We start from the raw sequence: 23,953 nt of genomic DNA on the forward strand, positions 1-23,953 counted from the left end.
GGCGACCGTAGAAGTCCGCATTCCACATTCGACCCAAGATGAATGAGAAACCATGCCATCAAGTTGCCATATCGCTCTTCTCCAGCTCCTCCCATGATGGCAGCCCGAGAACCGCCGGCAGACCGGCCCACAACTTGTCACGTAGCCTGAGGGTATCGTGTTTGAACGATCTTCGACATTGCGCGCATATATCTTGATCTTCACCCAGATGATCTACCGCTTGCACCATGTAGTGTAGAGGCCCGATTCGAGGGACCCAGGACTGGGATAGACGTGTGCCTAAGCGGATGAAGCCTTTCTGACACCGTCCGGTAGTGCTCTGACATGTATTCGCCGGCTCGCGTCCGGAGCATCCTTTGCGGATGAAGTCTAAGACGATTTGCAGCCTATGCTGGTACATGAGGGTGTAATCCTTGACGTCGCGAGGAGACATTTGACTGGACGGCTGCGAAGGATGCTTGACAAGAAGCTTGGGGTGGTCAGCCCGAAGGAGGTCGGCGAGGTCGTAGAGGGAAAGGAAGTAGAGCACGGAGGGGAGGATGATGTTGACGTGCGTCTCGCGGGCAAGGTTGAGGACGTGGAGAGGGTGCACGTACGGGTACGTGAGATCACCCACGAGCGGTGCCCTGACGGCCCGCTCGATGAAGCGGTCATGGCCCTGTATTGTGTGCGGCCATATCTCGAGGAGATATTTGATGGCCTCTCTTCGAAGATGGGCGACGAAGTACTTGGTCGCGAGGCGGAGGATGCCCGCGACGTTGTAGAAGTCCTCGATCCCGCGATGTAGAAACGATCTAATGACAAGGATCGCAAAAAGACGTGGTTGAGAAACCAGATATCGAGAAAGGGGCCGCGGAGGGCGCACCATTCACGACGGGACGGCCCAGGTGGCCACCGCCCGAATAGGACCAGGCTGGGACTGTTTGGCCGTCTGGGATGCGCAGCACCAGGTCAATGCCGTGACTGGGAGTAGCTCTTGGTCCTATTCTGGCGGGGCTCATCAGGTGTCTCCCGTCGTGACTGTAGGACGGACGCCGCATGTAGAGCTCTACTCCGTACGCGAGATGCAAATGATTGACTGCAGGACTGAGACTCACGCTCCGTCGTACAGCGCGCGGATGAGTGCGCTCAGTTCGGTCGGCCGATCGTGCATGCGCACAACCTGGCATCCATCGGCCATCTCAACGTTCTCCAGGGTGGGTGAGGGGATCTCGAACATTGACTGAAAGATCTCGGAATGTCGCGCAAGGACTCCTCGGTGGACTTTGAATGCAACGGTTGTGTCGGAATCCGTGTCCACGACGAGAAGGACGATGTTTCCGTCTTCGAACCAGGGTTCGCCGCGGTGACCCAGAGGTGTGTTCGCCTGTACCACCATATATCCAGTGGGTGCGGTGGGAGGAAGAGACGAGAGATAGACTCGGATACCAAGGTGCGCTGATGGAGGAGGATGAGGTGTGGACGGGCCGGACAAGTGATCGGTTGTCTGTCTCCCCTCACCATCCTCGCGACCGCCCCTCCAGGCTGCAAGTGAGCCAGTCAACGCGCACTTCTCTGCGACTACTGTTCCCTCAACGTCTTGCGAATTTGGCCGGTTACTCATCCGGATACCGACAATTCATGTCGACTACCCCGCGCCGTTCACGCACTCCGACTCGCGTGCCCTCATATCCTGGCACCCCTGACCTGGGTCGCTCACCTTCCCGCCTCGCGACCCCACCCGCCATCCGTTCAGTTGCATCGGTGTCCTCATTTCGGGTGTACAGCCATGGATCTTCGTCAACGCATACCCCCGGCTCTGTGGCTCCCACGGCAATGGAGGGAGGGGGAAGCAGCTCTTCCCCGTCGGGGGCTGAAGGCATCATGATCGTTCAAGAGCCTGACGCAGACGTGGACCTCGTCGACGGCGACGAAGGAAGTGCTGCCGGTATTGTGGAGTCTCGTGCAGGAAACGAAGAATCCAAGAAGATTCTCCGCGAGCAGTTACGCCGGACTCTGAGCAAGAAAGAGTCGTTTCAAGGTGTGAGACTCCCTCTCGCGCACACTCGCTCCGTTCTGAACGGCACCAGATATCGGGAAAATGAAACGACGGGCTAGTGAGGCTTCTACACATGCACAAGAGGTCCCGTATACACCAGGTGTGCCGCGTTTCTGTGTCTGACTTGCAAGCAGTTTCTTGACAGAACGTCGTAGTTCCAGCAGAGCGATACACCACCCGCCAGTACTTCGTCCTGACAGATGCAGGAAAGCCGGTATTCGTCAGGTTCGTAGTGCGCAAATTCTCGTCTTCGCATGTAATGACACCCCTGCAGTGACCGAGACGCGAACTCGGATGGTGTAACGTCCATGTTGGGTGTTGTCCAAGCCCTTATCTCTATCTTCTTGGACGACAACGACAAGCTGCGGAGCATTAACTCGAGAGACTTGCATATAGTCTTCCTCCTCCGGCCGCCTTTGTATTACGTTTGTGTTTCCTCTTGGGGTGAGCCGGAATCAGTGGTCAGTATCCTCGTTCATTCCTGCTCTATTTCCCCGTTTGTGCTCACTCTAGTGAAGCAAGGCCAGGTTTCACCTGGAATACCTACACTTGCAGATATTGAGCATAGTCTCAGCTGAACAGTTGAGGCGAATGTTCGAGCAACGGCGGAATTTCGACCTGAGACGGCTACTAGGAGGTACGTCCGCTCCATGCTCTGACCTTTGCTCACCCCATCTCATGCCCTGCTCAGGCGCAGAACCATTCCTCTATTCTTTGTTGGCTAGACTGGAGTGGGACCTGGCTATGAGCACATCGTCGCTCCATTGCTTGAAACTTGACCCAGTGCTGAGGAAGTCGGTCGCGGACATCTTGGTGCCTAAATCGAAGATCAAGGTGAGCTTCATGCCGACGCTCGTCTTCTTGGGAACCTTTCTGAAATACTAGTAGGACATACTCTACGTCATTGTGATAGCTCAGGGACGTGTTATCACCTTGGTCAGACCAAGGAAACATTCTATTCATCCATCAGGCGAGTAACCATTTCCTGCACTGACCACCTCTTCCTGCTGATTCCAAGTGCAGATCTTCACATCCTCATCAACACCATCCACTCGCCATCCATCCTCAATAACTCCGCTGCGGCGTCCTGGCTCCCCGTCTGTCTACCGAAGTTCAATGCCTCCGCTTTCGTCAATGCCTACGTGATGTTCCTTCCCCGGGAAGACGCTCCGGAAGCTCCAGTAAAGTCTTCGTCCACCTCGTTAGACGACGCAGGAAGCACACGGGGGAGTACACAAGGAAGCACCCAAGAAGTCGCACCGGACGGTGCGCCGGTGACCGCACAAGAGGGCCCTGCCCCTGCAGATACGGCTGACGTGGCCACTAGTCCCCGGGTTCCGACGGTCGCAATTGCGCCCAGCTCGGTGCCCGATGTCGCCGTCGTGGCAGTCAGCGGTAGCGCGGACTTCGACGCCGTGCGAAGCTGGTGCGACACCGTTTCACGCGTCAGTGTTCGATTCCTTCTGCTCCGTCCTGCATAGGCTCATACAGTACGTTGCAGAGGCTGAACGATGACGGCTTGTCGCGGATGCTCGCGAGGGCTATCGCCCAGGGGGACACCGAGTACTCTGTCTCCAATCTTGGCGTCCCGGGATTGAGGCACTTCGTGTACAAGTCGCGCTCGCACGTCCAACTGACAATGCCCACCTTCGAGGAGCCGTATGACGACTTGAACGAGAAGCGGAGGTGCGCCTTCCTCCGGTTTCTTCTTGGACATCCTTTGACGTTCCCCTTCAACAGACTGGTCACGCTGTACCAGACGGTGTACGACGCGATCCACGCAAAGTCAGGCCAGGAGCGAACACTCAAGCTCCAGTACGTACGAACTAGTCAAGAGTGTGTGATGGGCTGGGTACGTGAGCCGGCTTTTCGGACGAACAAGCATTAACACGCCACCTCAGATCACTCAGCCTTTTGAGTTGTACCTGGCCTTGTCCCCTCGTTTGCCAAAGAGCGCTGCTGTAGGGGCCGCAAACGCCATCGCACGCTGGGTGCAGAAGGAAGAGAAGCAGCTGTTCTTGAAGGATGCTCCCGTATTCTAGCCCCATGTCATGCATTTTCTAAACGCGGGCTTTCGTTTTACATCTACAGACAGTCGGTACGACGTACAAACACGGAAGCCTTTTGCTCCAACACAACAGTACATAACGTGTAGATACACTAGGCTACAATGTTCAGATCTACTCTGGTGATACATCCATATGAACTACCTCCTCCGCCGGCTTATCGAGGGCAGTGTTCTTGTTGCGCCGCTCCGCGAGGAATGCATCAATGCGCTGCTTCAACTCGACATCTAGTTGTGGCGGAGTTGCGTTAAAAACTAGGGCAAGCCCACCACTAAAAAAGGACACGTACTAGGCTCTACCTGATCTAGGGAGAGAGGCGTGCGGTTGAAGGGGTCCTTTGAGTCTGAAAGTAGGTGCGACTTGATGGTCGCGCGGTCCACAACGGCCTTCGACGTCGGGAGCGTGACGGGATCGCGCATAATCGTATACATGAGCGGATCTGTGCAGAGCGATCAGCGCATGCAGACTAGAATGTATGCGCAAAAACTAACCCAGGAACTCGTCAGGGATTTCACCGAGGTCATCCTCGGCCTCGAGCGTCGCCTTCATTTCTTCGACCTTCAGCGTGAAAAGCCTCAGCTTCTCGATCTCGTCCGGCGACTTCAGGTTGTTCTTCCTCAGCGTCTTCGCGGCTGACTCGAACAGCTCCTTCCTGTAGCTGCGCCCGTCACCCGCGACGGCCCGCGCGAAATCACCCTGGTCGCTGAGGTTGAGGAAGATGTCGATCAAGTCCCCGAGCAGCTGGCGCGGGTTGAACTTGTATTTCTCCGGGTTCTTCACCTTGAGCTGCTGCGAGCGTCCGATGAGCACATCAAGGTTGTAGTCGAGCATTGCTGCGAGGCGGTCGACGATCTCGGGCACCATGAACGGCGACTTGACTTCGGACGTGAAGAGTTTCAGGAGCCCGACAGTGCTGTTGCCGAGCTGGACGTAGCTGCTGGCCTGGCGTTCCAGTGTGCGAAGCTCGCCCTCGCGTTCGCGACGATACTGCTGGGGCTGTGCTTCGTACGACGTCCGGTCCTTCATCTCGGTCTGGATCTGGTTGATCTTGGAAAGCTGAGTAAGGGACTCGTCGAGGAGATAGGTGACATCATTGATCATGAGGTTGACAAAGCGGACAAAGCGGTCCGAATGGTGACTGCCCCGAAGATGTCAGCCATGGCGGTCATGCTAAACAAAAATGAGGTGGTGCCACTAACGCTGCTTGATCCTTCAGCGCATCACGATGAGGGGAGTTGTTCCAGATAACTTTGAAGATATACGCGATGTTCCTCCGGGAGTCTACAACAACCAGTGAGAGGAGCTCTCGCTTGTGGTGAAGGCTCACTTACTGAACTTGTCATAGAACTGAGAGCTGGCCCCTGTCTGCTCGACCTCTGAAAACACGCGCCTAAGCATGTTGATAGAGCTAGACGATAACAAACACGCACCGACATAGAAGTTCATCAAGCACGGCATGAGATGTTTGAGCGCCATAGGATGGGTGTTGAGTAACGTAGTGAGAACACTTCTGTGTTCTCCCCAGCTCCATGTCCCCAAAAACAGCACCTGTCCGGTTATGCAGTCAATCGTACAAGGGGAGGAGCCAATTGCATACCTCAACGATCTTGGCTTTCAGGAATGGGTTCTTGATGAACCACGTCGACGTCAGCCAAGTGAGACACCATACAATCATTTCGTTCCTGCCAGAAAGCTCAAGGCTCTTGGGAGATTGCCTACGCGAACAATGAGATGCCTTCCCAAGAGGTGCCTATGAATCTCGTACCGAATAACGTAGAGATGATATTCGATCACATCTTCGACAAGGTATTCTGGAAGAACGCGGAATGATATTGGGACATCCTTGGGAAGCGGCAACCTAACCACACAACGTCAGGCTTGTGATACGAATCTACCCCATGGATGGGATATCACGTACACGATGGCGGGGTTTGGGTGCCGCTTGAGCGGGTCGACATGTCGGACCAACCAAGTAGACACCAAATTCGCGAAGCTGATGGACCGAAATACGAGCTCGGGCTCTGAAAGCTGGGTTTCATACGCAAGCTGTGCCGCATACACCTTGTCTTTCTCGGCCTGTTCAGAAGTAAGCGGATATCACAAGTGAAGTTTGGTTGAACTTACTTTGCCAGCATTGATCACAGCCTCCGTGCGAGCTTGGTACGCAGTCTACACGGGGATTAGTTCAAACCAGAATGTAGCAATAATCGGAACTCACCCCCATCCAAGACTGGTCTTCCTGTAGGATCTCTAGGTTGCGTCGAATGTCGTCGTATTGTTTCATGAGCTCTTCGACGTTATTGGTCAACTTCTGCTGACCAATGTGGTTAACAGCAAGGGTCAGGTAGAAGATATCAGAGATGAAATTCGGCGGAGCTGTCCACCCCGTCAGTCCTCCCGAACAAGATGATAAAAAAGCAAGACATACCAGATATCGTCTCGTTCTGCGTCCTCCACTCCTCTGCCTCCTCATTTGTGGCGTTAATGCGTGTTTCCTCGCTGAGATCGATCCTGGAAGAGTGGGCGTAGTATGCAGGATCAATCTTATCCATCTGGTGCACGGAAGTGTCAGTATATGCACATTGCTGAGGAACAGAATCTTGCCTTGCTGTACTGAGAATCCATGAAAGGCTCGCAGAATTGCAAAAGGATGATTTGCAAGTTCATGACGAAGCAATCCGTGGACACGGTCAGGGGATCGACCTGCATGCCGGCACGCTTGCGGTTGATGTTGACAGCTCTGGAAAAGTATTGCAACACCGCTTCCCTGGCGTCGGGGGAGGCGCGGACAAGGGTGTTGAAGATCTGGAACAGTGAAGCCTTGAAAAGCGTCAATGACCAGCAGTAGGATCGCAAGAAAAATGCTCACTTGAAGTGTCTTCAGAGTTCCACGAAGACTAGCCATCGCGGAGGTGATTTCACCCTGCGGACGCGTTTCGTGGTTGGTGAAGTATGTCCCCGAGATGGAAGGCTGGTGGACAAAGAAGGTTAGTACAATTCTACTTCACTGTCGCGTTCGCTACTCACCCATTCACGAGGGAATACCCTAGTCGAAGCAGTTGACCCATCACGCTCTTGAGCTCGAACTCGGGTACAGGGACGTCTGGGTTCCATTCTGGCAGTCTTGTGATCATTGCTGCAATGGCCTTGACGCTGATCAGAGCTTCCAGCCCACTGACCACACCTCGCCAGCCATCGCCGCTGGCAAAGCCGGCCTGCAGAGACTCATGAGAGCACAGCCTCACGACTACAGGCCCAAGGACCGTATCAAGCTCGTTGTCAGGTTCGAAACGTCTGACGATGTCGTGCAGGAACGTCTCGATAGTGGAGGAGTCAGGAGATTTGATGAAGAATCCGAAGTTAGGTAAGGGCCGGAGAGCGCGGAGAGTGACATGAAAGAAGGTACAAGCTCTGCAGCACCTAGCTCCTTACCCGGGATATTCGGTTGAGGGAACATCTCGGGTTCTTGGAGGGTGAGGCCAGTGTAGCTGATGATCAGGTCCCGCACTTTGTCAAGCGTGTCGAGTGCATGCTGTTGATGGAGTGGAACGAGAGTCTGCAACAAAATGAGTCTTAGGAGCAACCAGGCAGTTGCGAACCAACATACCTTGCGGAGGATGACGGCTCTGGAAGCATTGAGACGTTTCCAGCATCCGATCAAATATTCAAGCACAGTTTGCTGCGGGGTAGTGATGCCAGAACAGGCAAGAACTCAAGGTCGTCCCTGGGATTTTGATGAAACTATGCAAAGAACATGGGCGGGATTGTACTCACGACATGGAATGTGGGTCTAGCTCGAGGCGCGCTATTAGTGTGCGGTCAGCCACTCCAGCATTGAGTTGCAGTGGAACGCCTTGATTACAAAATATAAGACAAGGGGAGTTGCATGGAGGAACGAAATCGTTTGCTGCTGACCTTCTCCTTGCAATTCCTCTGCCAAGCCTTTCAGCCATACGATCTCATAGCTGCTCTTCTCCGCGACTTCTTTCTGCCCGCCGATGCATATCTCAGAGGGTTTGAGCAACATAAATGCGACATACCTTCAGCGTTATACCGAATACGTTCGATATCGTTGCATCCTCCCACCGGGGCAGATCGAGTTGTATTGGCGCGGCGACTGCAAGCGCTTTCTTCTTCAGTGGCACGGGTGAAGGTGCGGCTGACGCGGGTTCAACGGGTCGCTTTGGCACCACGGGCGTTGGATTCGGGGGATGTTGGGGCGGAGGAGGCTTCGTAGGCGCAGCTACTGGAGGAAGTATAGTGGCAGGGGCTGGGCTCGCCGACGTTGAAGCGACTGGGGTAGAGGACGCGCTCCCTGGAGCTTAGCGAGCCTCTTCAGTCGGATCTGCAGGAACGCTGTGAGCGTTGCAAGTGGAAAAGCACCGGGTGAGGTATGCATACCCTTTCGGCGTCATCTTGGGGGTTGGCAGCCATCGCGATATGAGTAGGGTAGGTGGAGGAGGATGAAGGAGGGTCAGATGCAATCGACACCCGCTTGACCCAGTGGCTCGGACTTGCAGACGCCAGGAGCTTGGCAGGAGCGCGCGTCGGACGCGCCGCCCCGCCGGTTGAGTGACGCGAACTCTGGTCTTATCCTCTACCCGCGACCCTTGTGCTTTCTGTGCTGCCATGTTCTCTCTAGCTCGTCTCATGGGCACCGCGCGCCTCTTTTCCACCACTGCAGCACCACAATTCCCAAAGCTCAAGACCCATCAGGGGGCAAAGAAGAGGTGGCGGTCAATGCCCTCTGGCGTCTTCAAGCGGGTATGTGGGCTAGCTGGTCCACGGGCGTGGTTCCTGACCAAGATGTGGGATGTAGGGGCGTTCAGGACGCGGTCACTTAAACGTGTCGAAAACGCCTAGCCGGATAAACGCACTTGGTCAACCTGCCTACTCCAGCCCTTCACAAACCGCACGGCTCAAAAAGATACTCCCGTATGGTTCACACTAGCGGCCATGGTACCTGGTGAGTTAGTTGCCATTTCGCATTCCCAATCATGCTGAGCGAAAGCCCAGCTCTCTACACATTGTCGTATATCTCACAATTAGTCTAATGTTGCTTCCACGCTCGAGCTAAAGTCGTGTCCCTTGAATCACTACGTCTGCCTCATCCTTTGCGTTGCTGAGGCTGCGACCCTCTTCCAAATCTACATTGTTCGCAATCTTGCCCCCACCGAAGAAGGCGCGAATGTCTTGCTGCTTAGGGTCGTGGGCCGCACTTCCAATCCCTCCCTTCTGGCGCACCTGTGCAGCGACAGTCAACTCGGTGAAATGCCGTGCAGTAGAAACTACTTACGACGTTATCCAAGTGTTCATGGCGGTTGATGTCGGTGACTTGACGCGGAGATTGGGCAAGTTGTTATCCTCGAAGGTAAGTGGTGCTCCTTCTTGGGCGCCCTACAGAGGGGTCAGTCTTCGTATCTCCTCGTGGATACCTCGGCAGGTTACCTCCACTTCCACCGTCAATCTGGTCCAAGCGGTGTTGCGTAATCCGCGATACTGATCTCCCGGATGCACTCCTTGGGAGTCCTTCAAGAGCAGCGCCGGGATGAGCTCACCAATGCAGAGTCCATGGCTCGCCAGTGCAATGTGAACCTCGGTCTTCCCTTCTCTAGCCGCCCTCCATACGTGAGGCATCACAAGCTCATCTATAGCCCGTGATGCTCGGACGAAAAGGTCGTCCACGCTCTCTCCTTCGGGGAAATGCTGATGACGCTCGTGAAGGACCGGATATATTCCCTGGGCGAAGTGCTCTTCGAGCGAAAGGTTCTCCTTCTGATGCCACGACCACGGACGGCCCTCGGCCACACCGAAGTGTTGCTCTCGTATGAGCGGAGACTCTTGGAAGGGTGGTTTTGGATCGGGTTGCTGGTCGCGGACGGCCTGGCCTGTCCACAGCGCGCGTTTCAAGGGAGAAGCGTATATGGCGGACAAACAGGTAGTTGACAGTGACATAGCGAGTGCTTGAGCTTGCTAGGAAGTGCTGTTGTGTTAAGAAGGGACGTTAGATAAGACAGAAATCCTCACGTTCATTCCTACGATTTGTGCGGTTAGACTGAGCCCTGCCTTGAACAGACAATCATTACATGCCATGGTTACTCAACGGCGCGTCTTTCCACCCCGCCCATAGGTCACGCTAGCCCTCCAATATGAGGCCTTGTTGTTTCCTGTACAGGGAGAACCTACCAAGTTATCCGTTGATTCGCCATGTCTAATCTATAATCAATCTGGATCAACAACCCACCCAAGTCCGTACTCCTATGCTCTGAACTCACAAAGGTTACGATCACAGTTGGTTTAGCCTCGGACATAGCGCGATCGTGGTGTCAATGTGTGTTGTAAAGCCGAGTCCTACCAACCAGCAGCGTTCCAAATTTCCACATCGATCCTGCAGCGTCAGACTGAGTCAGGAAGCTTGTCGAGTCAGCGCCTATGTAAGCAAGCGTTTACTTCGCCGTTTCAGGTAATCAACCTTGGGTGACTAAGCAGCCTAGCGATTGCGCGAAGCTTCTTGGCAGGCCACTGCTGCTTGCGCATCCTCCTCCAGCTTGCGCGTCCTCCTCCACGGTGGACGCGCGTTCTCTGTGGCTTTCCGTTTATAAGTCTCTCTGCCCCTCGTTTTGAGACACTTCTATACCACGACTACACCCCATACTAGCACCCACAGAACTACCTCCCCACCCACCAACGCTATGTCTGGCACTTCCACTCCGGCCAACAGAGACCACCAACTTCTGGAAGTCGGCAAGCAATGTTCTTCACCGATATGTGGGCTCGTTGATTTCCTCCCACTCAAGTGTCAACATTGTGCCCAGCCATTCTGCGGAGACCACTTCCTACCCACTGCCCATAGCTGCGAGAAGTACGATGCTGCGAAGCATGACCGGATTGCTCCGTCTTGTAAGCCCCTTACTCTGCTTCTTTGGTGGAAACTGGGTGGCTTACTTTTCAGTAGGTCCCCTCTGTAACACTCCTGTTGCCATCCCACCGGGCCAGGACCCGAACATTCGCATGGAGCAGCATATCAACACCGAGTGTTCTGTGATGACCGGGAGGATGACGGGCAAGTCTGCTCCTACGTGTGCCAGAGGGAAGTGTGGCAAAGTTCTTTTTGCCCCCATCCGTTGTGGTGTGAGTCCACTGCAACTCGCTCTTCTGCGCAAAGCTCAATAGACCCTCTTGTATAGTCATGCAAGCAACAATTTTGCCCTGCTCATCGCTTCCCTCAGGATCACTCCTGCTCCTCGGCTGCTGCGGTTACTTCTAAGCCCTCCAGCGCGGCGTCTACATGGAACAATATGTCGAACCAGACTAGCGTGGCGTCTACCGCCGCTTTAGCTGCAATCAAGCGTGCTGCTGCGAGCAAACCCGTTGCGCGACCGAAGGTTCCTGTCAAGAAAGAAACTCCTCCACCGACTGCCTCCTCGTCTTCGAAACCTGCAGGTTCTGGGGCCCCGCGACCTAATCCATTCTCCTCTACTGAACGGTAAGCCCCTTCCGTCTTCCTCTTTGCCAGTGGATCACTCATCGAGCTACAGTTCGACTATCCTTATTACCATGTCTTCCCTCACCGCCGTAATCAACGACACGAATCCTCACGACCCACCTGAACGCTCGTCCCCGAAACCAACTGCTTATACTCCTCTATCCTTTGTTCCACCATCCATCTTCGGCGCGGCCTAATCTCTCCACTGTATCGACAATCAACTGGACTCCTTTCACTGTATCAATATCTTCAGACGAGCTAAGGCAGAGCGCGAGAGCCGGCGCAAGGCGATCCAGGAGCGCGCGCGCAAGGGAATTCCCTTGAGCGAGGAAGAGAAAGCGTTCCTGGCGGAAGGGGGTGGCAAGGATGATTGCGTCGTAATGTAGCACATATTATAGTCATCGGACCTCGAGTATTTACTTGCGAAGCTATACCTATTCTCTTAGCCGTTGTCATTGCGATTTTGGATAAACATTCGACCACGAGGATACACATAAACTTGAGATGAGCGTTAGGTCGGGCTGGAGGAGTGGGAGATCTGGAGACGCGTGGCGGTCTTCCGCGCTGGCCGGGACTCTTTCTCTCCCCACATTCCGACTCCCTGCTCTCTTTTCGCTCACTTGTTCCTCACTCTTTGACACCCAATCGCTCATATGTCTGATTCCGAACGCGAGGCGTCTGTTCTGGGCAAACGTTCACGGAATGGCGAAGACGCGGAGAACGGTCACCAGGTTGAAGACGACGATGCAGAACCCCGTCCGGACGCTATGGATGCGGTCGACGACTCGGAAGACGACGTAGGCCCCATGCCCATGCCTGCGGATGTGGAGGGACGCGTCGTGAAGAAGAAACGCAAGGTGCTGCCCCACGAAAAGCTCTACCTCGAGCACCTCCCTTCCGCCGACCGTTACTACAAGAGTTTCATGCACCGCGAAGCCATCAACTTCAACGTGTTTACGAGGTATCTCCTAGTTCTGTGCTCGGGGTGTGCTGCTGCTGAGTTAACGGTCTACCTTGGCAGAACAGAGTTCCTGCTGACGACGTCCATTGATGGGCACATCAAGTTGTGGAAGAAACAAGAGCAGGGCATCGAGTTCGTCAAACACTACCGCGCGCATCTCGCCCCTGTCGTCGCAGTCTCTGCGAGTGCGGATGGGCAGTTGTTCGCGAGTGTTGCGGAGGATGGGAGCGCAAAAGTGTTCGATGTCATTAACTTCGGTGAGTTCCACGCACCGCTCGAGCACGGTTCGGTGCTCATAGAGACGTGAGACATGATCAACATGCTCAAGCTCGGATATACACCTCATGCGTGTTGTTGGGTGCACAAGCGGGGACAGGCAATGGGCATTTTGGCAATGTATGTCAGGTCACCCTTCATTCTCCTCCCGCGCGACTGACGTGCCTTGCAGTTCAGAACGTGGCTCGGGTACCATTCGACTGTATGATGGTAGAGGAGATGGAACTCCGCTTGAGACTATTGGCAAGCTCCATCGGTCATCCGTACATATCATGACCGTAAGTCGACCTCCCTTCGTAGCATGTTCCAGTCCTGAACAACCTCCTCAGTACAGCGACAGATACAACTGCGTAGTGTCCGCTGACGAAGGCGGCTTTGTCGAGTACTGGCAGCCTTTAGAGCCCTTTGATCTGCCGAAGAATGTCCCTGGGCTGTGGAACTACAAGAGTGAGACGGATCTGTACGAGTTTAAGAAGGTGCGAATCGTTCTTAGTTGGGGGCGCGACTGGCTCAAATCATCGCATGTGAACAGTCAAAATCAACGCCGACCTGTATCACCCTTTCCCCGGACTCTTCGCACTTCGTCACATTTTCCCTACCCGATCGCCAAATACGCGTTTTCTCCTTCCTGTCAGGGAAGATGACACGGAAATACGACGAATCACTCGTGGCGATCCAGGAAATGCAGCAAGCAGGGACCGCCGTGTACAAGGTCGAAGACATGGAATTCGGTCGTCGTTTGGCGGCAGAACGCGAGTTGGAGCTCCCGGGACCAGACGACCGCATACCGGGGATGTGGATCAACGCTGTCTGGGATGAGAGCGGCTCTTTTATTATCTACCCGACACTGCTCGGTATTAAGGGTGAGCATCCTTCATTCGTCGCGATGTGCACGTTCTGAATTCAGGCAAGTGGTGAACACGGTGACCAACAGGGTAGTCCGACTATTGGGAAAAGATGAAACCGTCCGTTTCATGCATTTGACACTATACCAAGGAGCGCCTGCAAGGAAGGGCTTGACCACCGCTGTGAGTGTTATGGTACTCGGCTGTTCAACATGACCTTACACCTTATGTCAGGCCGCAGCAGCATCGTCAAATCCCTTGCTCGCGGAGAAGGCCGTGCGTGACCCTACATTGTCCTGCACTGGGTACAAGCGGTCAAGGTTTTACATGTTCACTCGTTTAGACCCAGAGTACGTGTGTTTCTGTTGGAGTGACTCTGACATCTCTGACACTGCCCACAGGGATAAGTCTGGTGACCGTGACATCTTCAACGAGCGCCCAACGCGCGAAGAGCAGTCAATTGCAGCTGCAGCACCAGCCATCCGAGGGGGGCCATCACCCCTTGCAAACAGCGCAACTATCCACACGACGCTTGGCGACATGCACATTCGTTTGTTCCCACAGCAAGCCCCCAAAGCCGTCGAGAACTTCGTCGGGCACGCACGCACGGGCTACTTTGAGGGCGTCATCTTCCACCGTGTCATTCCAAAGTTCATGATCCAAACGGGCGATCCTCTTGGAGATGGTACGGGAGGGACGTCCATCTGGGGACGGGAGTTCGAGGATGAATTCTCCGACGAACTCAGGCATGATAGGTGAGTGGTCGTGCAACAGTTACCCTAGAGTCAGGCTTGACAAGTACGTTTTCACAGACCGTATACTGTCAGTATGGCGAACGCAGGTCCAGGCACGAACGGCTCGCAGTTCTTCATCACGACAAACGCGACCCCTTGGCTTGACAACAAGCATACAATCTTCGGTCGTGTTTTGTCGGGCTTGGAGGTTGTGCATGCTATCGAGAACGTGAAAACAAACAAAGGGGATAAGCCATACGAGGATATTGCGATCATCAACGTCGACGTCGAATAGTCTCGGTGGATAATGTAGCACTTCTATGCAGCTTTGTATTGTGCACCATTGACTCAATGACCGTGGGAGAGTATCCATTTATGCTCAGCAATCCGATGCTGGTTTTACCTCGGCTCTGCTTACTCCCACCATGAACCCACCTCTCTTGGTTCGCCTCGAGCCACATCCGGATGCAAGGAATGCTGCTGTGGGAACTGGAACCATTCGAATCGGTTCCATAATCGCAAGCATTCCCGCTCTGTCGACTGCTCTCCTCCCCTCTGAGAAGGGCAAGCGCTGCGACGAATGCCATCGAGTGCAGACCGATTCCGCGCAGCTCTCTAGGTGCTCAGGGTGCGCGTCTTTCTGGTACTGTGGTACCGCATGTGCGAATGCGTGCTATGTTGGCTGATCTTCCCGCTCGCTTACTTCGCGCGTCGCAGGTCAAGGCAAGGCATGGAAGGCGCATCATAGGAAACTCTGCAAGCGTTACAACACCTTCACCGCGTCAAACCAGTATCAAGCTCTTACTAGCCATGACCAAGTGGATGCGCTCTTGCTTTCCCAGCTTCTAGTCGACCCCGATGTATGGTGCGGGGAACGCGCACAAGACGATCTGCATCATCCGCATGCCACGATGCTGGACCTCCTCGGAGTTCCGAGGTCAGACGGTTTCGTCCCTCCTCTGTGCCTTCCGGCGAGTGCGCAAACGCCAGAAACCCTCGCGCTAGCAGCGGACCTCTACGCGCGATTTGGCAACAACAACTTCGTGCTTCACTCGCACCTGGACGCTTACGCGCACGGGGTCTTTCCGCTGGCGAGTCGTCTGTTCAATCACTCCTGCGCCCCTTCAGCCGTTTGCAAGTACATCATTACTCCGTCTGGAGCGCCCCGTATGGATGTCGTAGCTTTGCGGGATGTTGCAGAATGCGAAGAGGTTCGTCTGTCTTTCGTGTCAGTACAGAGGTCATACTCACGAAATTGCACTGTTTCTCGTTCTGCAAAATATTCCGCATTCGACGTCCGGTAGGTCACGATTCCATATCTCGACCCCGCCCTCCCATATCGAACACGTCAAGACGCCTTGCGCGCAAACTACGGCTTCACATGCGGCTGCCGACTCTGCACCTTCCAGTCATCCATCGACCCTGTTCCCGCCCCACCCCTGCGGACGGATACAGACTCACCCACCGACGGTAGCGGCGCTCCGCCTTCGCGCGCCGACGACAAGGGAATCGCACACCTAGACGCCGCCCTGCGCGAGTTCGCACTCGGGGACGTCGCGCGGGGCTCCGTCCGCATCCCGACCGCGCCTGGGATGTTCGAGGGCCTGCCGCTCGAGCTCCGCGCTGTCCTGCACGAAGACTACCTTCCCGCGCTGTCTGAGGCGTTCAGCCGCACGGCACACGAGGGCCCGTACGGCCACGCTGTCGAAGCCGGGCTCACGCTCCTCGCGCTGTACGTGGTGGTGTACCCGCCGAATTACCCTCAGATCGGTACGTCCCACCTCCCATCTCCCACGAGCGGGCCTGGGGCTCCCGTCTGTTCCTGAGTTGAGGCGACACGGTCGACAGGCATGCACGCACTCGAGCTCGCGAAGACGCTCTGGAACCTGCTCTGCGCGGAGCCGGGCGCGCTGGCGGGGCTCGGCGCTGGCTCGGAGGAGCAGGTGCGGAGACACGCCGGGGATGCGCTCGCGTTCGCCACCGGGGTCCTGAGCAACTTTGGAGCAGAAGGGGACGAGGGCGGGCCGTTGGACGAGGTTCAGGTACTGGGAAAGGTGTTGGAAGATGATGCGCAGGGACGTGCACACTGAATGGGGGGCGTCATCGGAAAACTCTGTACAATGAACCATACAGTCGTGTGCGCCGGCGGAACGCCGCGAACATCCATCTTCTGCGCGCAGCGCGATGCTGTAGAGTCCCGGTCACTCGCGGCGCGGTTCGGCCGCGACTTCGAGCAATGTTCAATGTCAGCATCTGAGATCACAATTGCAGTGCAGTCGCGGATGTGCGTGAACGGCCGGTGAATTGGAGTGTCCCTAAGCGGGAGTAGTGCGGGAAAATCACTCCCGATCAGTGTGCAATACGGCTATGAGAGTGAAGATGCCCTCGTGCCAATCTTGCAAGCGCGAAGGCGTGAAGGCGCGGGTTGAGCGAATGCAGCTCGGTTTGGTAGATGTGAGGTGTAATATTTCTATCCGCTGCACGAAAGAGATGGCGTGGGCATATGCGTGAAAGAGCAAGAATGCCACAAGTGAAGCTTTGAAGATCGGCGGGCGTAAGGCATTTATACACAGCGCCAAGCGAGTCGCAGGAAGGGACCGCGCGGCTGGCTGCTTCTGGCAGGCGTCCAACAGACGATTTGCGGTGTTTGCAAGACGTAACATGAGGACGCTAAAGCCCGCTGACCGGCCGGCTGGCGGGCGAGGACCCTGAGAGGTTCCTGCGGAATGGATGTCTGTCAGATCAGGCGCGTCGGCGGGACTGCCCACCGCATCTCCGCACGCGCGCCGCCGATGGCAGCAGTCACGGTCGGATATCCAGCCAGATGCAGGGAGGCATTCCAGCGCAGCCGAACAAGCCGTCGTAATAAGGCGACGAGGGCGGGAGCGGGGCGCGCGTGCAAGCGCACTCCCCGCGCACTCCCTCTCCCCGTGCAACCTGTGCTGGTAGGACGTTTGTTCGCCCGCCATCTTCGCTACGCTTGTACACGCTCAGCGTATGCGTACCACATTCCTTTGATACCCTCATTGTCCACGTCATGTCGCACCGACACTCATATCTCTCCACAACCGGTCTCGTCCGACCCGGCTCCTCCCTGTCCATGGCCTCTGTAGCCTCTACCTCCGAGGACACGTACGCCCCCTTGCCTCCTCGTCATGGCGGTGGCGCTAGGAACACTGGCGCCAGAAGCAGAATCCCCGCATCGACACCCATTCCCGCACCCTCAAGACCGAGGGCCTCGACACCGGAAACTCTCCCGGCGTCAAGGGCATCGTCTAGGCCCGTACCAACACCTCGCCCGGCAGCTAAGACATACAAACCACTCACCACGAAAGCAGGCATCATCCCTCTCGGCCCTGGCTTCTTCGTGTGGATATCTGCCATTCTATCGCTGCTCTTCATATCCTGTCTTTCCTTCGCCTTCATCCCCGATGACGACCAACGACCCGCATTTGGTGCCGAGCTCGACGACGTCGCTGCCAACAGCCCTGGGGTGAGCATGAGGTTACCCACCATCTGCGGCGATAAGCGCTTACCTCCACCTCAAGATCGTTCTCATCGGCGATGACGTCGACGTCGATATCGATGAACCAGCATTGACTATCCGGTGGTCCATTATCGCGTGTGGTGACGCGTACATGCTGGCAGGGTCTGCGGGGACCCATGGTAGCAATAACTGTGGGCTTCCCGCCATGCCGTTGCACATCTTCGTCGACGGGTAAGAGCCACGAATCTCGGCAGGATGTAAATGTACTTACCTTCCTCTCAGGAATCCTGAACCTGCTGCATCCTACGACCCGACCACTCTGCCATGGACCTCCAACGGACGAAGAAACAGGTGAGCTGTGAATCATGGTGCCTGGTTTGCGGGAGTCTCTGACTGGATGCTCGTCAGTATCCAGAACTTGTTCCAATTCGACGACGATCACGTCTTGGATGTCCACAACGCTCGTTTGTATCCCTTCGACACCTACCTGCTCACGAGCACTATCAGGGTGGTCTCGGCGACCGACAACACGAGCCTCCCTCTGCAGAAGATGGCGACCATTACACTCACATCTAGTTTCGTCACCATCTCCGACGACTCCGCCAGCACTACCAAGATAGATAACACGATAGATGAGGCGTCCCGGGACCTCAGCTTGGACGTGAGTCGACCGCCGGAAGCTCGCATGTTCGCTCTTCTCCTGTTCGCGGCGAACTGGATGCTGGCGCATGCCTCGTTAGGAATGGTCGTGCTGTCGTCCAAGTCGAACGACTGCGAGAAGTACACGCGGCACTTGGTCGCTGTGCTGGTGATCATGCTCGCCGTGCCGCAACTGCGCAACTCCATGCCGGACGCGCCTGGCTTCGATGGTGAGTGGTCGTGATTGGTTGTGTTGAGCGATGAACTGACAACGTTATAGGTGTCTTAATTGGTAGGACCTCATGAAGGCATCCTGAGAAAATTGTACGAGCTGACGTTACGCGCAGATGCTATTGGGTTCTTCCCTCAGATGCTTTTATGCGCCGGATCCGGCATTGCGATCATCTGCCTGATGGCGAAGCGCGAGCTGCAGGAAATGGAGGGTGCGGACGAAGAGCGGACGGAGGAGGAGCCTCGCAAAGAGGGTCCTGCGCCTTTGTCCACGGGCTTGATGAAGATGCGTCGAGGGGGCGCATCGATTGACATGGGTCATATCAGGAACTTCAGCAGGAAGCTTTCTGTTAGCTTTGGGCGCGGTTGAGATGGATGTACTTATACTTTACTTAGGACGAACTCACTCGGGACTCGATTGGTACACGTGAACCGCGTGAAGTCTGTAGGCTTGTGTACTTCTAGTGACAAATCTTGAGCATTGTCGAGTTTTCACCCTCGTGAAGGAGCCCAAGAAGAGCGACGAGAACTGCGTGCGAGTTCGGAGATATCTGGAGAGTCGCATGAGGCGCCCGCTGAAGACGACTTCCCACGTGACGAAGGTATGACGTGCGCCACGTTCGCGTTTGTTAGGCGCTTGCGATTTCGTGCCACGGGCGGTGGCACGCAAACGGTCCGCATTGCAGACCATGACCATCCTCCCCGCCGTCACTCCCTCTAACGACGCTTAACTCCCAGTGCTCATAGACCCCGAATTCTCCTTTACCCCCTTTTAATACCGTCAAGACACCCATCATGCCTGTGGGGATTGAAGCCTGGGTCACTCAGATCCCACCCGTTACTCGAGCGTGGCTTATTATCTCTGTGGCGACCAGTCTGGCCGTGGTGAGCAGCTTGTTATACTGTGGCTTAATCTGCCGAACTGAGCACATGACTAGCAAACGCAACTGGTGACTCCACTTCAGCTGTATTTCAGCTTCAAGGCTGCGTTCACGAATATGCAGGTGCGTACTTCATTGTAGTGCTCGAAGCGACAGTTGGTGACTTGTTGCTATAGCCATGGCGTGCTTTGACCACGTTCTTTTACTTTGGGACGATCTCTCTAGACTTCATATTCCACATGTTCTTCTTGTAAGTGTTACTGTTCCCCGTCTCCTTACTGCGACTGAATGCATGCTCGTAGCATGCGGTATAGTCGATTGCTCGAGGAGTCTTCCTTTGCGAACAAGAAAGCAGACTACTTTTGGCTCCTTTTCCTCTCCGCCATCATGCTACTCGTAAGCACACTATCTTGCGGTTGTATTACTCCCCGTTCTCACGCCGTCCTTCGCATGCAGGCACTCTCTCCTCTTGTCAATCTCCCCTTCCTCTCCTCACCTCTCGCATTTGTACCAATCTACCTTTGGTCAAGACGACACCCCTCCACACCAATCTCTCTCTTCGGCTTGGTGACGATCACCGCCCCTTACCTCCCCCTCGCCCTGGTAGGCCTCGCGTGGCTGCTGAACGGCACCTGGCGCGCAGCGGCAGGCGACTTGCTTGGGTGCGCCGTTGGACATGTAGGTTGGTTCATGCGAGACGTATGGGCACGGGAAATGGTTGGCGGTCCCACCATCCTGAGCGATGCGCCAGAAGCGTTGTGAGTGCCGCCCAACTCTTGCGAAGCATTCATGCTAACACCGCTTGTGAACCATAGGAAACGACTACTAGGGGACATCTAGAACACACGGAGCGCGCATTGTACTAGTAGTTGGAACCGCTTCATATCTTGCATTACATGGGAATCCTGAAGACGGACTGCACGACCGACGTTTTCCTCCCCGTGCCATCAAAGCTTCTGGGCTTCGTCCGCCAGAGGCAGCTCCACGATCTGAGAAATGCCGGGATATTCTGGGAGGTTGAGCTGGAACTTCTCCGCCAGTGTTCTGGGGAACGCAGGTCAGTCTCCAGTTCGCAATGTCACAAACGTTTCCACACACGTCGGCACGAAGCGGCCCCCGAGAAAGTGTCGACCCTTGTACTTCCGCACCCCCTCCTTTGGTGCCGTGAGGCTTATCAGCACCTCTGGGTCTAGTGCCAATGCGTCGGCCTTGCCTTCGTCAACATTCCACCCGGATGGGACATCGACGGAGACAATGGGCAGTCCTGAGCCCGCGATGAGCGGAAGCGCGGCATCGAAAGGCGCGCGAACGGGTGGCATGAAGGAGAAGCCGAAGATCGCGTCGAGAATCACGTCTGAAGAGGCCAGTGCGTCTTTGAGGGGTTGGGTGTCCTGTGACGGCGGAATGACGTGGATCCTCATGTTGTCGCATTGCGTTTTGAGCCGCTGCGGGGAAACGATATGGGCCACCGTCGGGCACGATCACTTTGCTTTACGCACCTTGTAAATGTCCTTGGAGCCCGGCTACACAAAGAGTCCATGCGCGGCTGTCATCCTCCTGCCTTCGAAAGTGGCCGATAGATGCGCACCTTGGGCATCCAGATCGTTGGCCTGTAACCAAATAGCCCTGGTATCGGCCATGCACCACTCGATATTTGTTTCGCAAGCTAGAGATGATATGGGTTACACACCTAGGTGTCGTGCGGCGACCAGCCCATCGCCGCCCTGGTTGCCCGGACCGCAGCACACAAGCACGCGCGGGTACTTCTCCTTGCCATACACCGTCGCAAGGGTCTGGGCGCACGCCAGCCCTGCAAGCTCCATGAGCTGTGTGGGGGGTCATCTCCCATGATACGACCATTGTGTATGTGTTACCGGACGCACCTGGTCGATGCTGAACGCGCCGACGGTGCCCATCAACTCCTCGTCGATCTAGTTGGGTTCTTATCACAGGTTGTAAATGCCGAGCAGGAGGAACGCTTACTTGTTGAGCCAGCTTGGAGGTGAGGTATCGCATGGCCATGGTCGTTGGGTCTCTAGGTCAGAGTGAGAGACGGAGATATGGTCTGGTCTCGCGCGAGACCAGACTTTGAGACGCTCGATCTAGATCAGAGCGTGTGATGACATCATCGATTCTTGGTGAGAGGATAATCGAGTGCGCAAACGACACGCAGATCACTCGTGAAGGGAAGTTCGAACATGGGTGTGTCTTCGGTGCGCACGGTGGACGTCTCGAAGCAGAGAAGTCGCGGACCGTGGGGAGAGCCGACATCGGTACTAGCCTTTCCGTCGAGGACAGCCTGAGAGGCGGCGCCGATGCGATCCATGGTCCTGCCAGATACCGATTGAGAAGCACTTGCATCCTGGACTCCCGAGAGTGTCTCGGCTGCCGTGGCGAGCGCGAGAGACCTGGTGCGTTAGGTCTAACTTGAACAGATGCAGTGCGTCGTTTCTTCGAGAGAGGGAGGGAAGGGTGCCGTGACAAGAATCGGGACCCCCGAGCGGACTCACGAATGACTCGCGAACCCAAAAAAATCAGCGCTCAGCCTGTGCACTGCAGAAGGCCCCTCTGTGTGCAGCCAATTTGAAGCTTTGAAGAGTGCATTCAGGCAAGGAACTTGGCGTCAAGTGACCGGACGGAAGGTGGACCGAGGCTGTGACTCGCGGGCAATGTGCCGTTCACAAGACTGAGCGGTGAAGGACTGGCAGACGCCTTGAAGGGGATATAAGAAGCAGTGGGGGAGCAGGGGAGGACTGGCATTGCAATGGAGACACGTCTGCGGCGGGCACAGTTCAGGGCAGGCCATTTCGCGTCATGCCCGCCAAGCATCCCCGATTCCAGCGCTTGCTCTTTTCCCGCCTCGCTCTCAACGCCTGCCTCGCTTGACCTCGACGCCCAATTCTACTCCCACTCTCTCCATCTCGCCAGTGTTTTCCCTCTCGGTCGCCCCGACGTCGACTCCCTGGCCTCCGACGTCATGCCCGGCAGGCATTACTCCAAGTTCATCCCCCCGAGCCTCGACATGAGCGAGCTCGTGTGCCAGAAGCTCGACAACGATGCCACAGACATGCTCATCGACAAATGGCTCGAGCGCCCCCATCGTCCCGACTCTTACTTCGACTGGTTCCAGCGCATCCGCGAGCACAAGCATGTTGCCCACCACTGCTGCCGAGAGCAGCTCCTCCTCTGGAACAAGGGAGTCTTCGTCCCCGAGAACATCTTTACCCGCACAGTCGACACTGGCCGTCTCATCCCCCTCGACCGCACTTGGGTCACCCATGTCTACCACCACCGCTCGATGAAGCGCCTTACGATGATGCCGGTCATCTTTAGCATGGTGAGTGTTCGGGTGACTTCGTTTCATGAAGCGCGTCTTCTTATTGTCAAAATCAGCTGCCAGAATTGATGCTCCTCCGAGGCATGCACGACCGCGGTTGCGACGATATTTATGTCATCGTGACAGATCTCAAGCGCCATGAAATGGATCAAGTAGCCGATTATTTCCAGTATGTCTGCCAGAATACAGCCACGGGGAACTGTAAGCCCAGTGTCGAGCGGAAAATCAACCATGATTGTGAGTGTGCTCTGTCCCTTATGCATTCTATTCTTTGCGATCAATTTCGCTCCGGGGTGCTTCTGTCGCCTTTCATCCTGAGCCTCTCGCCGCGTGCTAAGCTTCAGCGCAGACATTTTGCTCAGCAGCGCCCTGGATCGAAGAACTCCTTGCTTCCCCCAAATCGATCTCACGCTGCGCGCTCTTCTTCACGAGAAGCGGCCCCCATTTATCGTCCTCTTTTCTCATCAAACCATGTCCTACTCGCAAATTCTGTTCGCCCACCCCGCATTCGTTCCTTCCATGGACATGTACCACGACTTCCCCAGCGGATGCCCCAACCCCGGTTGTACGGACAACTGCTGCGAGCTCATCCGCTTCCCCAAGCACGGTCCGGAGTACGCAGTCGTCCTCTCCCCTCGGTCGAAGAAGAAGGTTCGCTACCGGTATGGACGACGCGCCCATCCCCACGAAATGTGCAACTGGATCGAATGCGACATCTGCTTCACCGAGGAGCTCGTGCCCTCCAGCGGGTCGGAGGGCAGCGTGGATGAACGGAGCGATGCGAGTATGTGCGATCCTACCGGCCGCGCAAAATCCTTCGCCGGTCTCGTCTGTAGCCGATGCAAGCTGGTGAAGTACTGCTCCGCCGAGCATCAGCGGCTCGATTGGGAAGAGCATAGGCGCGTATGTATCAAGTCGGACGACTAGACTCCCCTTTTGGACATTCATAGGTGTTGGTGTGTCTTTGTCTTG

The 23,953-nt window shown here is 55.7% G+C and overlaps 12 protein-coding genes across 12 annotated transcripts; 8 read left to right on the plus strand and 4 right to left on the minus strand.

Annotated features, from left to right (window-relative positions):
- Nucleotides 1–58: 58 nt before the first annotated feature.
- On the minus strand, nt 59–1,378 carry BXZ73DRAFT_51163 (uncharacterized protein; the record flags this gene model as incomplete). Its single annotated transcript, XM_048020573.1, has 2 exons — nt 59–794; nt 1,098–1,378. The coding sequence occupies 2 exons, from the start codon at nt 1,376–1,378 to the stop codon at nt 59–61; spliced, it is 1,017 nt and encodes a 338-aa protein (XP_047875146.1).
- A 242-nt stretch (nt 1,379–1,620) lies between these two features.
- On the plus strand, nt 1,621–4,080 carry BXZ73DRAFT_51198 (trafficking protein Mon1-domain-containing protein; the record flags this gene model as incomplete). Its single annotated transcript, XM_048020580.1, has 11 exons — nt 1,621–2,020; nt 2,200–2,263; nt 2,313–2,499; nt 2,561–2,675; nt 2,730–2,872; nt 2,927–3,012; nt 3,057–3,268; nt 3,326–3,483; nt 3,540–3,724; nt 3,779–3,890; nt 3,940–4,080. The coding sequence occupies 11 exons, from the start codon at nt 1,621–1,623 to the stop codon at nt 4,078–4,080; spliced, it is 1,803 nt and encodes a 600-aa protein (XP_047875147.1).
- A 138-nt stretch (nt 4,081–4,218) lies between these two features.
- Nucleotides 4,219–8,735, minus strand: BXZ73DRAFT_91566 (ubiquitin elongating factor core-domain-containing protein; the record flags this gene model as incomplete). The annotated part of the gene is made up of 22 exons (XM_048026020.1): nt 4,219–4,331; nt 4,394–4,543; nt 4,596–5,242; nt 5,304–5,385; nt 5,436–5,480; nt 5,535–5,652; nt 5,702–5,819; nt 5,870–5,962; nt 6,023–6,180; nt 6,229–6,273; nt 6,323–6,480; nt 6,533–6,656; nt 6,709–6,924; nt 6,974–7,103; nt 7,132–7,421; nt 7,511–7,660; nt 7,712–7,783; nt 7,807–7,828; nt 7,879–7,957; nt 8,020–8,092; nt 8,145–8,425; nt 8,594–8,735. The coding sequence occupies 22 exons, from the start codon at nt 8,733–8,735 to the stop codon at nt 4,219–4,221; spliced, it is 3,306 nt and encodes a 1,101-aa protein (XP_047875148.1).
- A 7-nt stretch (nt 8,736–8,742) lies between these two features.
- Nucleotides 8,743–9,049, plus strand: BXZ73DRAFT_20433 (uncharacterized protein; the record flags this gene model as incomplete). Its single annotated transcript, XM_048017603.1, has 2 exons — nt 8,743–8,868; nt 8,924–9,049. Coding segments are annotated over 2 exons (252 nt in total), but the record flags the coding sequence as incomplete, so codon positions are not given.
- A 128-nt stretch (nt 9,050–9,177) lies between these two features.
- BXZ73DRAFT_91568 (phosphoglycerate mutase-like protein) lies at nt 9,178–10,415 on the minus strand (the record flags this gene model as incomplete). The annotated part of the gene is made up of 6 exons (XM_048026021.1): nt 9,178–9,348; nt 9,401–9,438; nt 9,540–10,073; nt 10,132–10,139; nt 10,191–10,240; nt 10,380–10,415. 6 exons carry the CDS (start codon nt 10,413–10,415, stop codon nt 9,178–9,180), a joined length of 837 nt encoding a protein of 278 aa, XP_047875150.1.
- A 381-nt stretch (nt 10,416–10,796) lies between these two features.
- BXZ73DRAFT_51230 (uncharacterized protein) lies at nt 10,797–11,976 on the plus strand (the record flags this gene model as incomplete). Its single annotated transcript, XM_048020590.1, has 4 exons — nt 10,797–11,004; nt 11,060–11,235; nt 11,292–11,590; nt 11,844–11,976. The coding sequence occupies 4 exons, from the start codon at nt 10,797–10,799 to the stop codon at nt 11,974–11,976; spliced, it is 816 nt and encodes a 271-aa protein (XP_047875151.1).
- A 267-nt stretch (nt 11,977–12,243) lies between these two features.
- Nucleotides 12,244–14,701, plus strand: BXZ73DRAFT_91570 (uncharacterized protein; the record flags this gene model as incomplete). The annotated part of the gene is made up of 10 exons (XM_048026022.1): nt 12,244–12,551; nt 12,612–12,808; nt 12,860–12,947; nt 13,000–13,105; nt 13,157–13,303; nt 13,360–13,690; nt 13,740–13,855; nt 13,907–14,022; nt 14,074–14,427; nt 14,485–14,701. 10 exons carry the CDS (start codon nt 12,244–12,246, stop codon nt 14,699–14,701), a joined length of 1,980 nt encoding a protein of 659 aa, XP_047875152.1.
- A 130-nt stretch (nt 14,702–14,831) lies between these two features.
- On the plus strand, nt 14,832–16,496 carry BXZ73DRAFT_91571 (SET domain-containing protein; the record flags this gene model as incomplete). The annotated part of the gene is made up of 5 exons (XM_048026023.1): nt 14,832–15,066; nt 15,124–15,617; nt 15,711–15,876; nt 15,928–16,176; nt 16,255–16,496. The coding sequence occupies 5 exons, from the start codon at nt 14,832–14,834 to the stop codon at nt 16,494–16,496; spliced, it is 1,386 nt and encodes a 461-aa protein (XP_047875153.1).
- A 947-nt stretch (nt 16,497–17,443) lies between these two features.
- BXZ73DRAFT_51259 (uncharacterized protein) lies at nt 17,444–19,133 on the plus strand (the record flags this gene model as incomplete). The annotated part of the gene is made up of 6 exons (XM_048020595.1): nt 17,444–17,538; nt 17,641–17,899; nt 17,955–18,124; nt 18,176–18,244; nt 18,302–18,766; nt 18,851–19,133. The coding sequence occupies 6 exons, from the start codon at nt 17,444–17,446 to the stop codon at nt 19,131–19,133; spliced, it is 1,341 nt and encodes a 446-aa protein (XP_047875154.1).
- A 425-nt stretch (nt 19,134–19,558) lies between these two features.
- BXZ73DRAFT_91573 (Der1-like protein) lies at nt 19,559–20,484 on the plus strand (the record flags this gene model as incomplete). Its single annotated transcript, XM_048026024.1, has 6 exons — nt 19,559–19,648; nt 19,702–19,767; nt 19,821–19,894; nt 19,947–20,040; nt 20,101–20,402; nt 20,460–20,484. 6 exons carry the CDS (start codon nt 19,559–19,561, stop codon nt 20,482–20,484), a joined length of 651 nt encoding a protein of 216 aa, XP_047875155.1.
- Nucleotides 20,485–20,591: 107 nt separating this feature from the next.
- On the minus strand, nt 20,592–21,666 carry BXZ73DRAFT_51186 (YjeF N-terminal domain-like protein; the record flags this gene model as incomplete). Its single annotated transcript, XM_048020577.1, has 7 exons — nt 20,592–20,688; nt 20,743–21,089; nt 21,144–21,167; nt 21,233–21,270; nt 21,335–21,470; nt 21,528–21,575; nt 21,628–21,666. The coding sequence occupies 7 exons, from the start codon at nt 21,664–21,666 to the stop codon at nt 20,592–20,594; spliced, it is 729 nt and encodes a 242-aa protein (XP_047875156.1).
- A 955-nt stretch (nt 21,667–22,621) lies between these two features.
- On the plus strand, nt 22,622–23,908 carry BXZ73DRAFT_91575 (uncharacterized protein; the record flags this gene model as incomplete). Its single annotated transcript, XM_048026025.1, has 3 exons — nt 22,622–23,015; nt 23,045–23,218; nt 23,331–23,908. The coding sequence occupies 3 exons, from the start codon at nt 22,622–22,624 to the stop codon at nt 23,906–23,908; spliced, it is 1,146 nt and encodes a 381-aa protein (XP_047875157.1).
- Between the last annotated feature and the right edge of the window lie 45 nt (nt 23,909–23,953).

The sequence above is a fragment of the Epithele typhae genome (genome assembly GCF_022376455.1).
Source record: "Epithele typhae strain CBS 203.58 chromosome Unknown BXZ73scaffold_47, whole genome shotgun sequence".
Taxonomy (NCBI): domain Eukaryota; kingdom Fungi; phylum Basidiomycota; class Agaricomycetes; order Polyporales; family Epitheliaceae; genus Epithele; species Epithele typhae.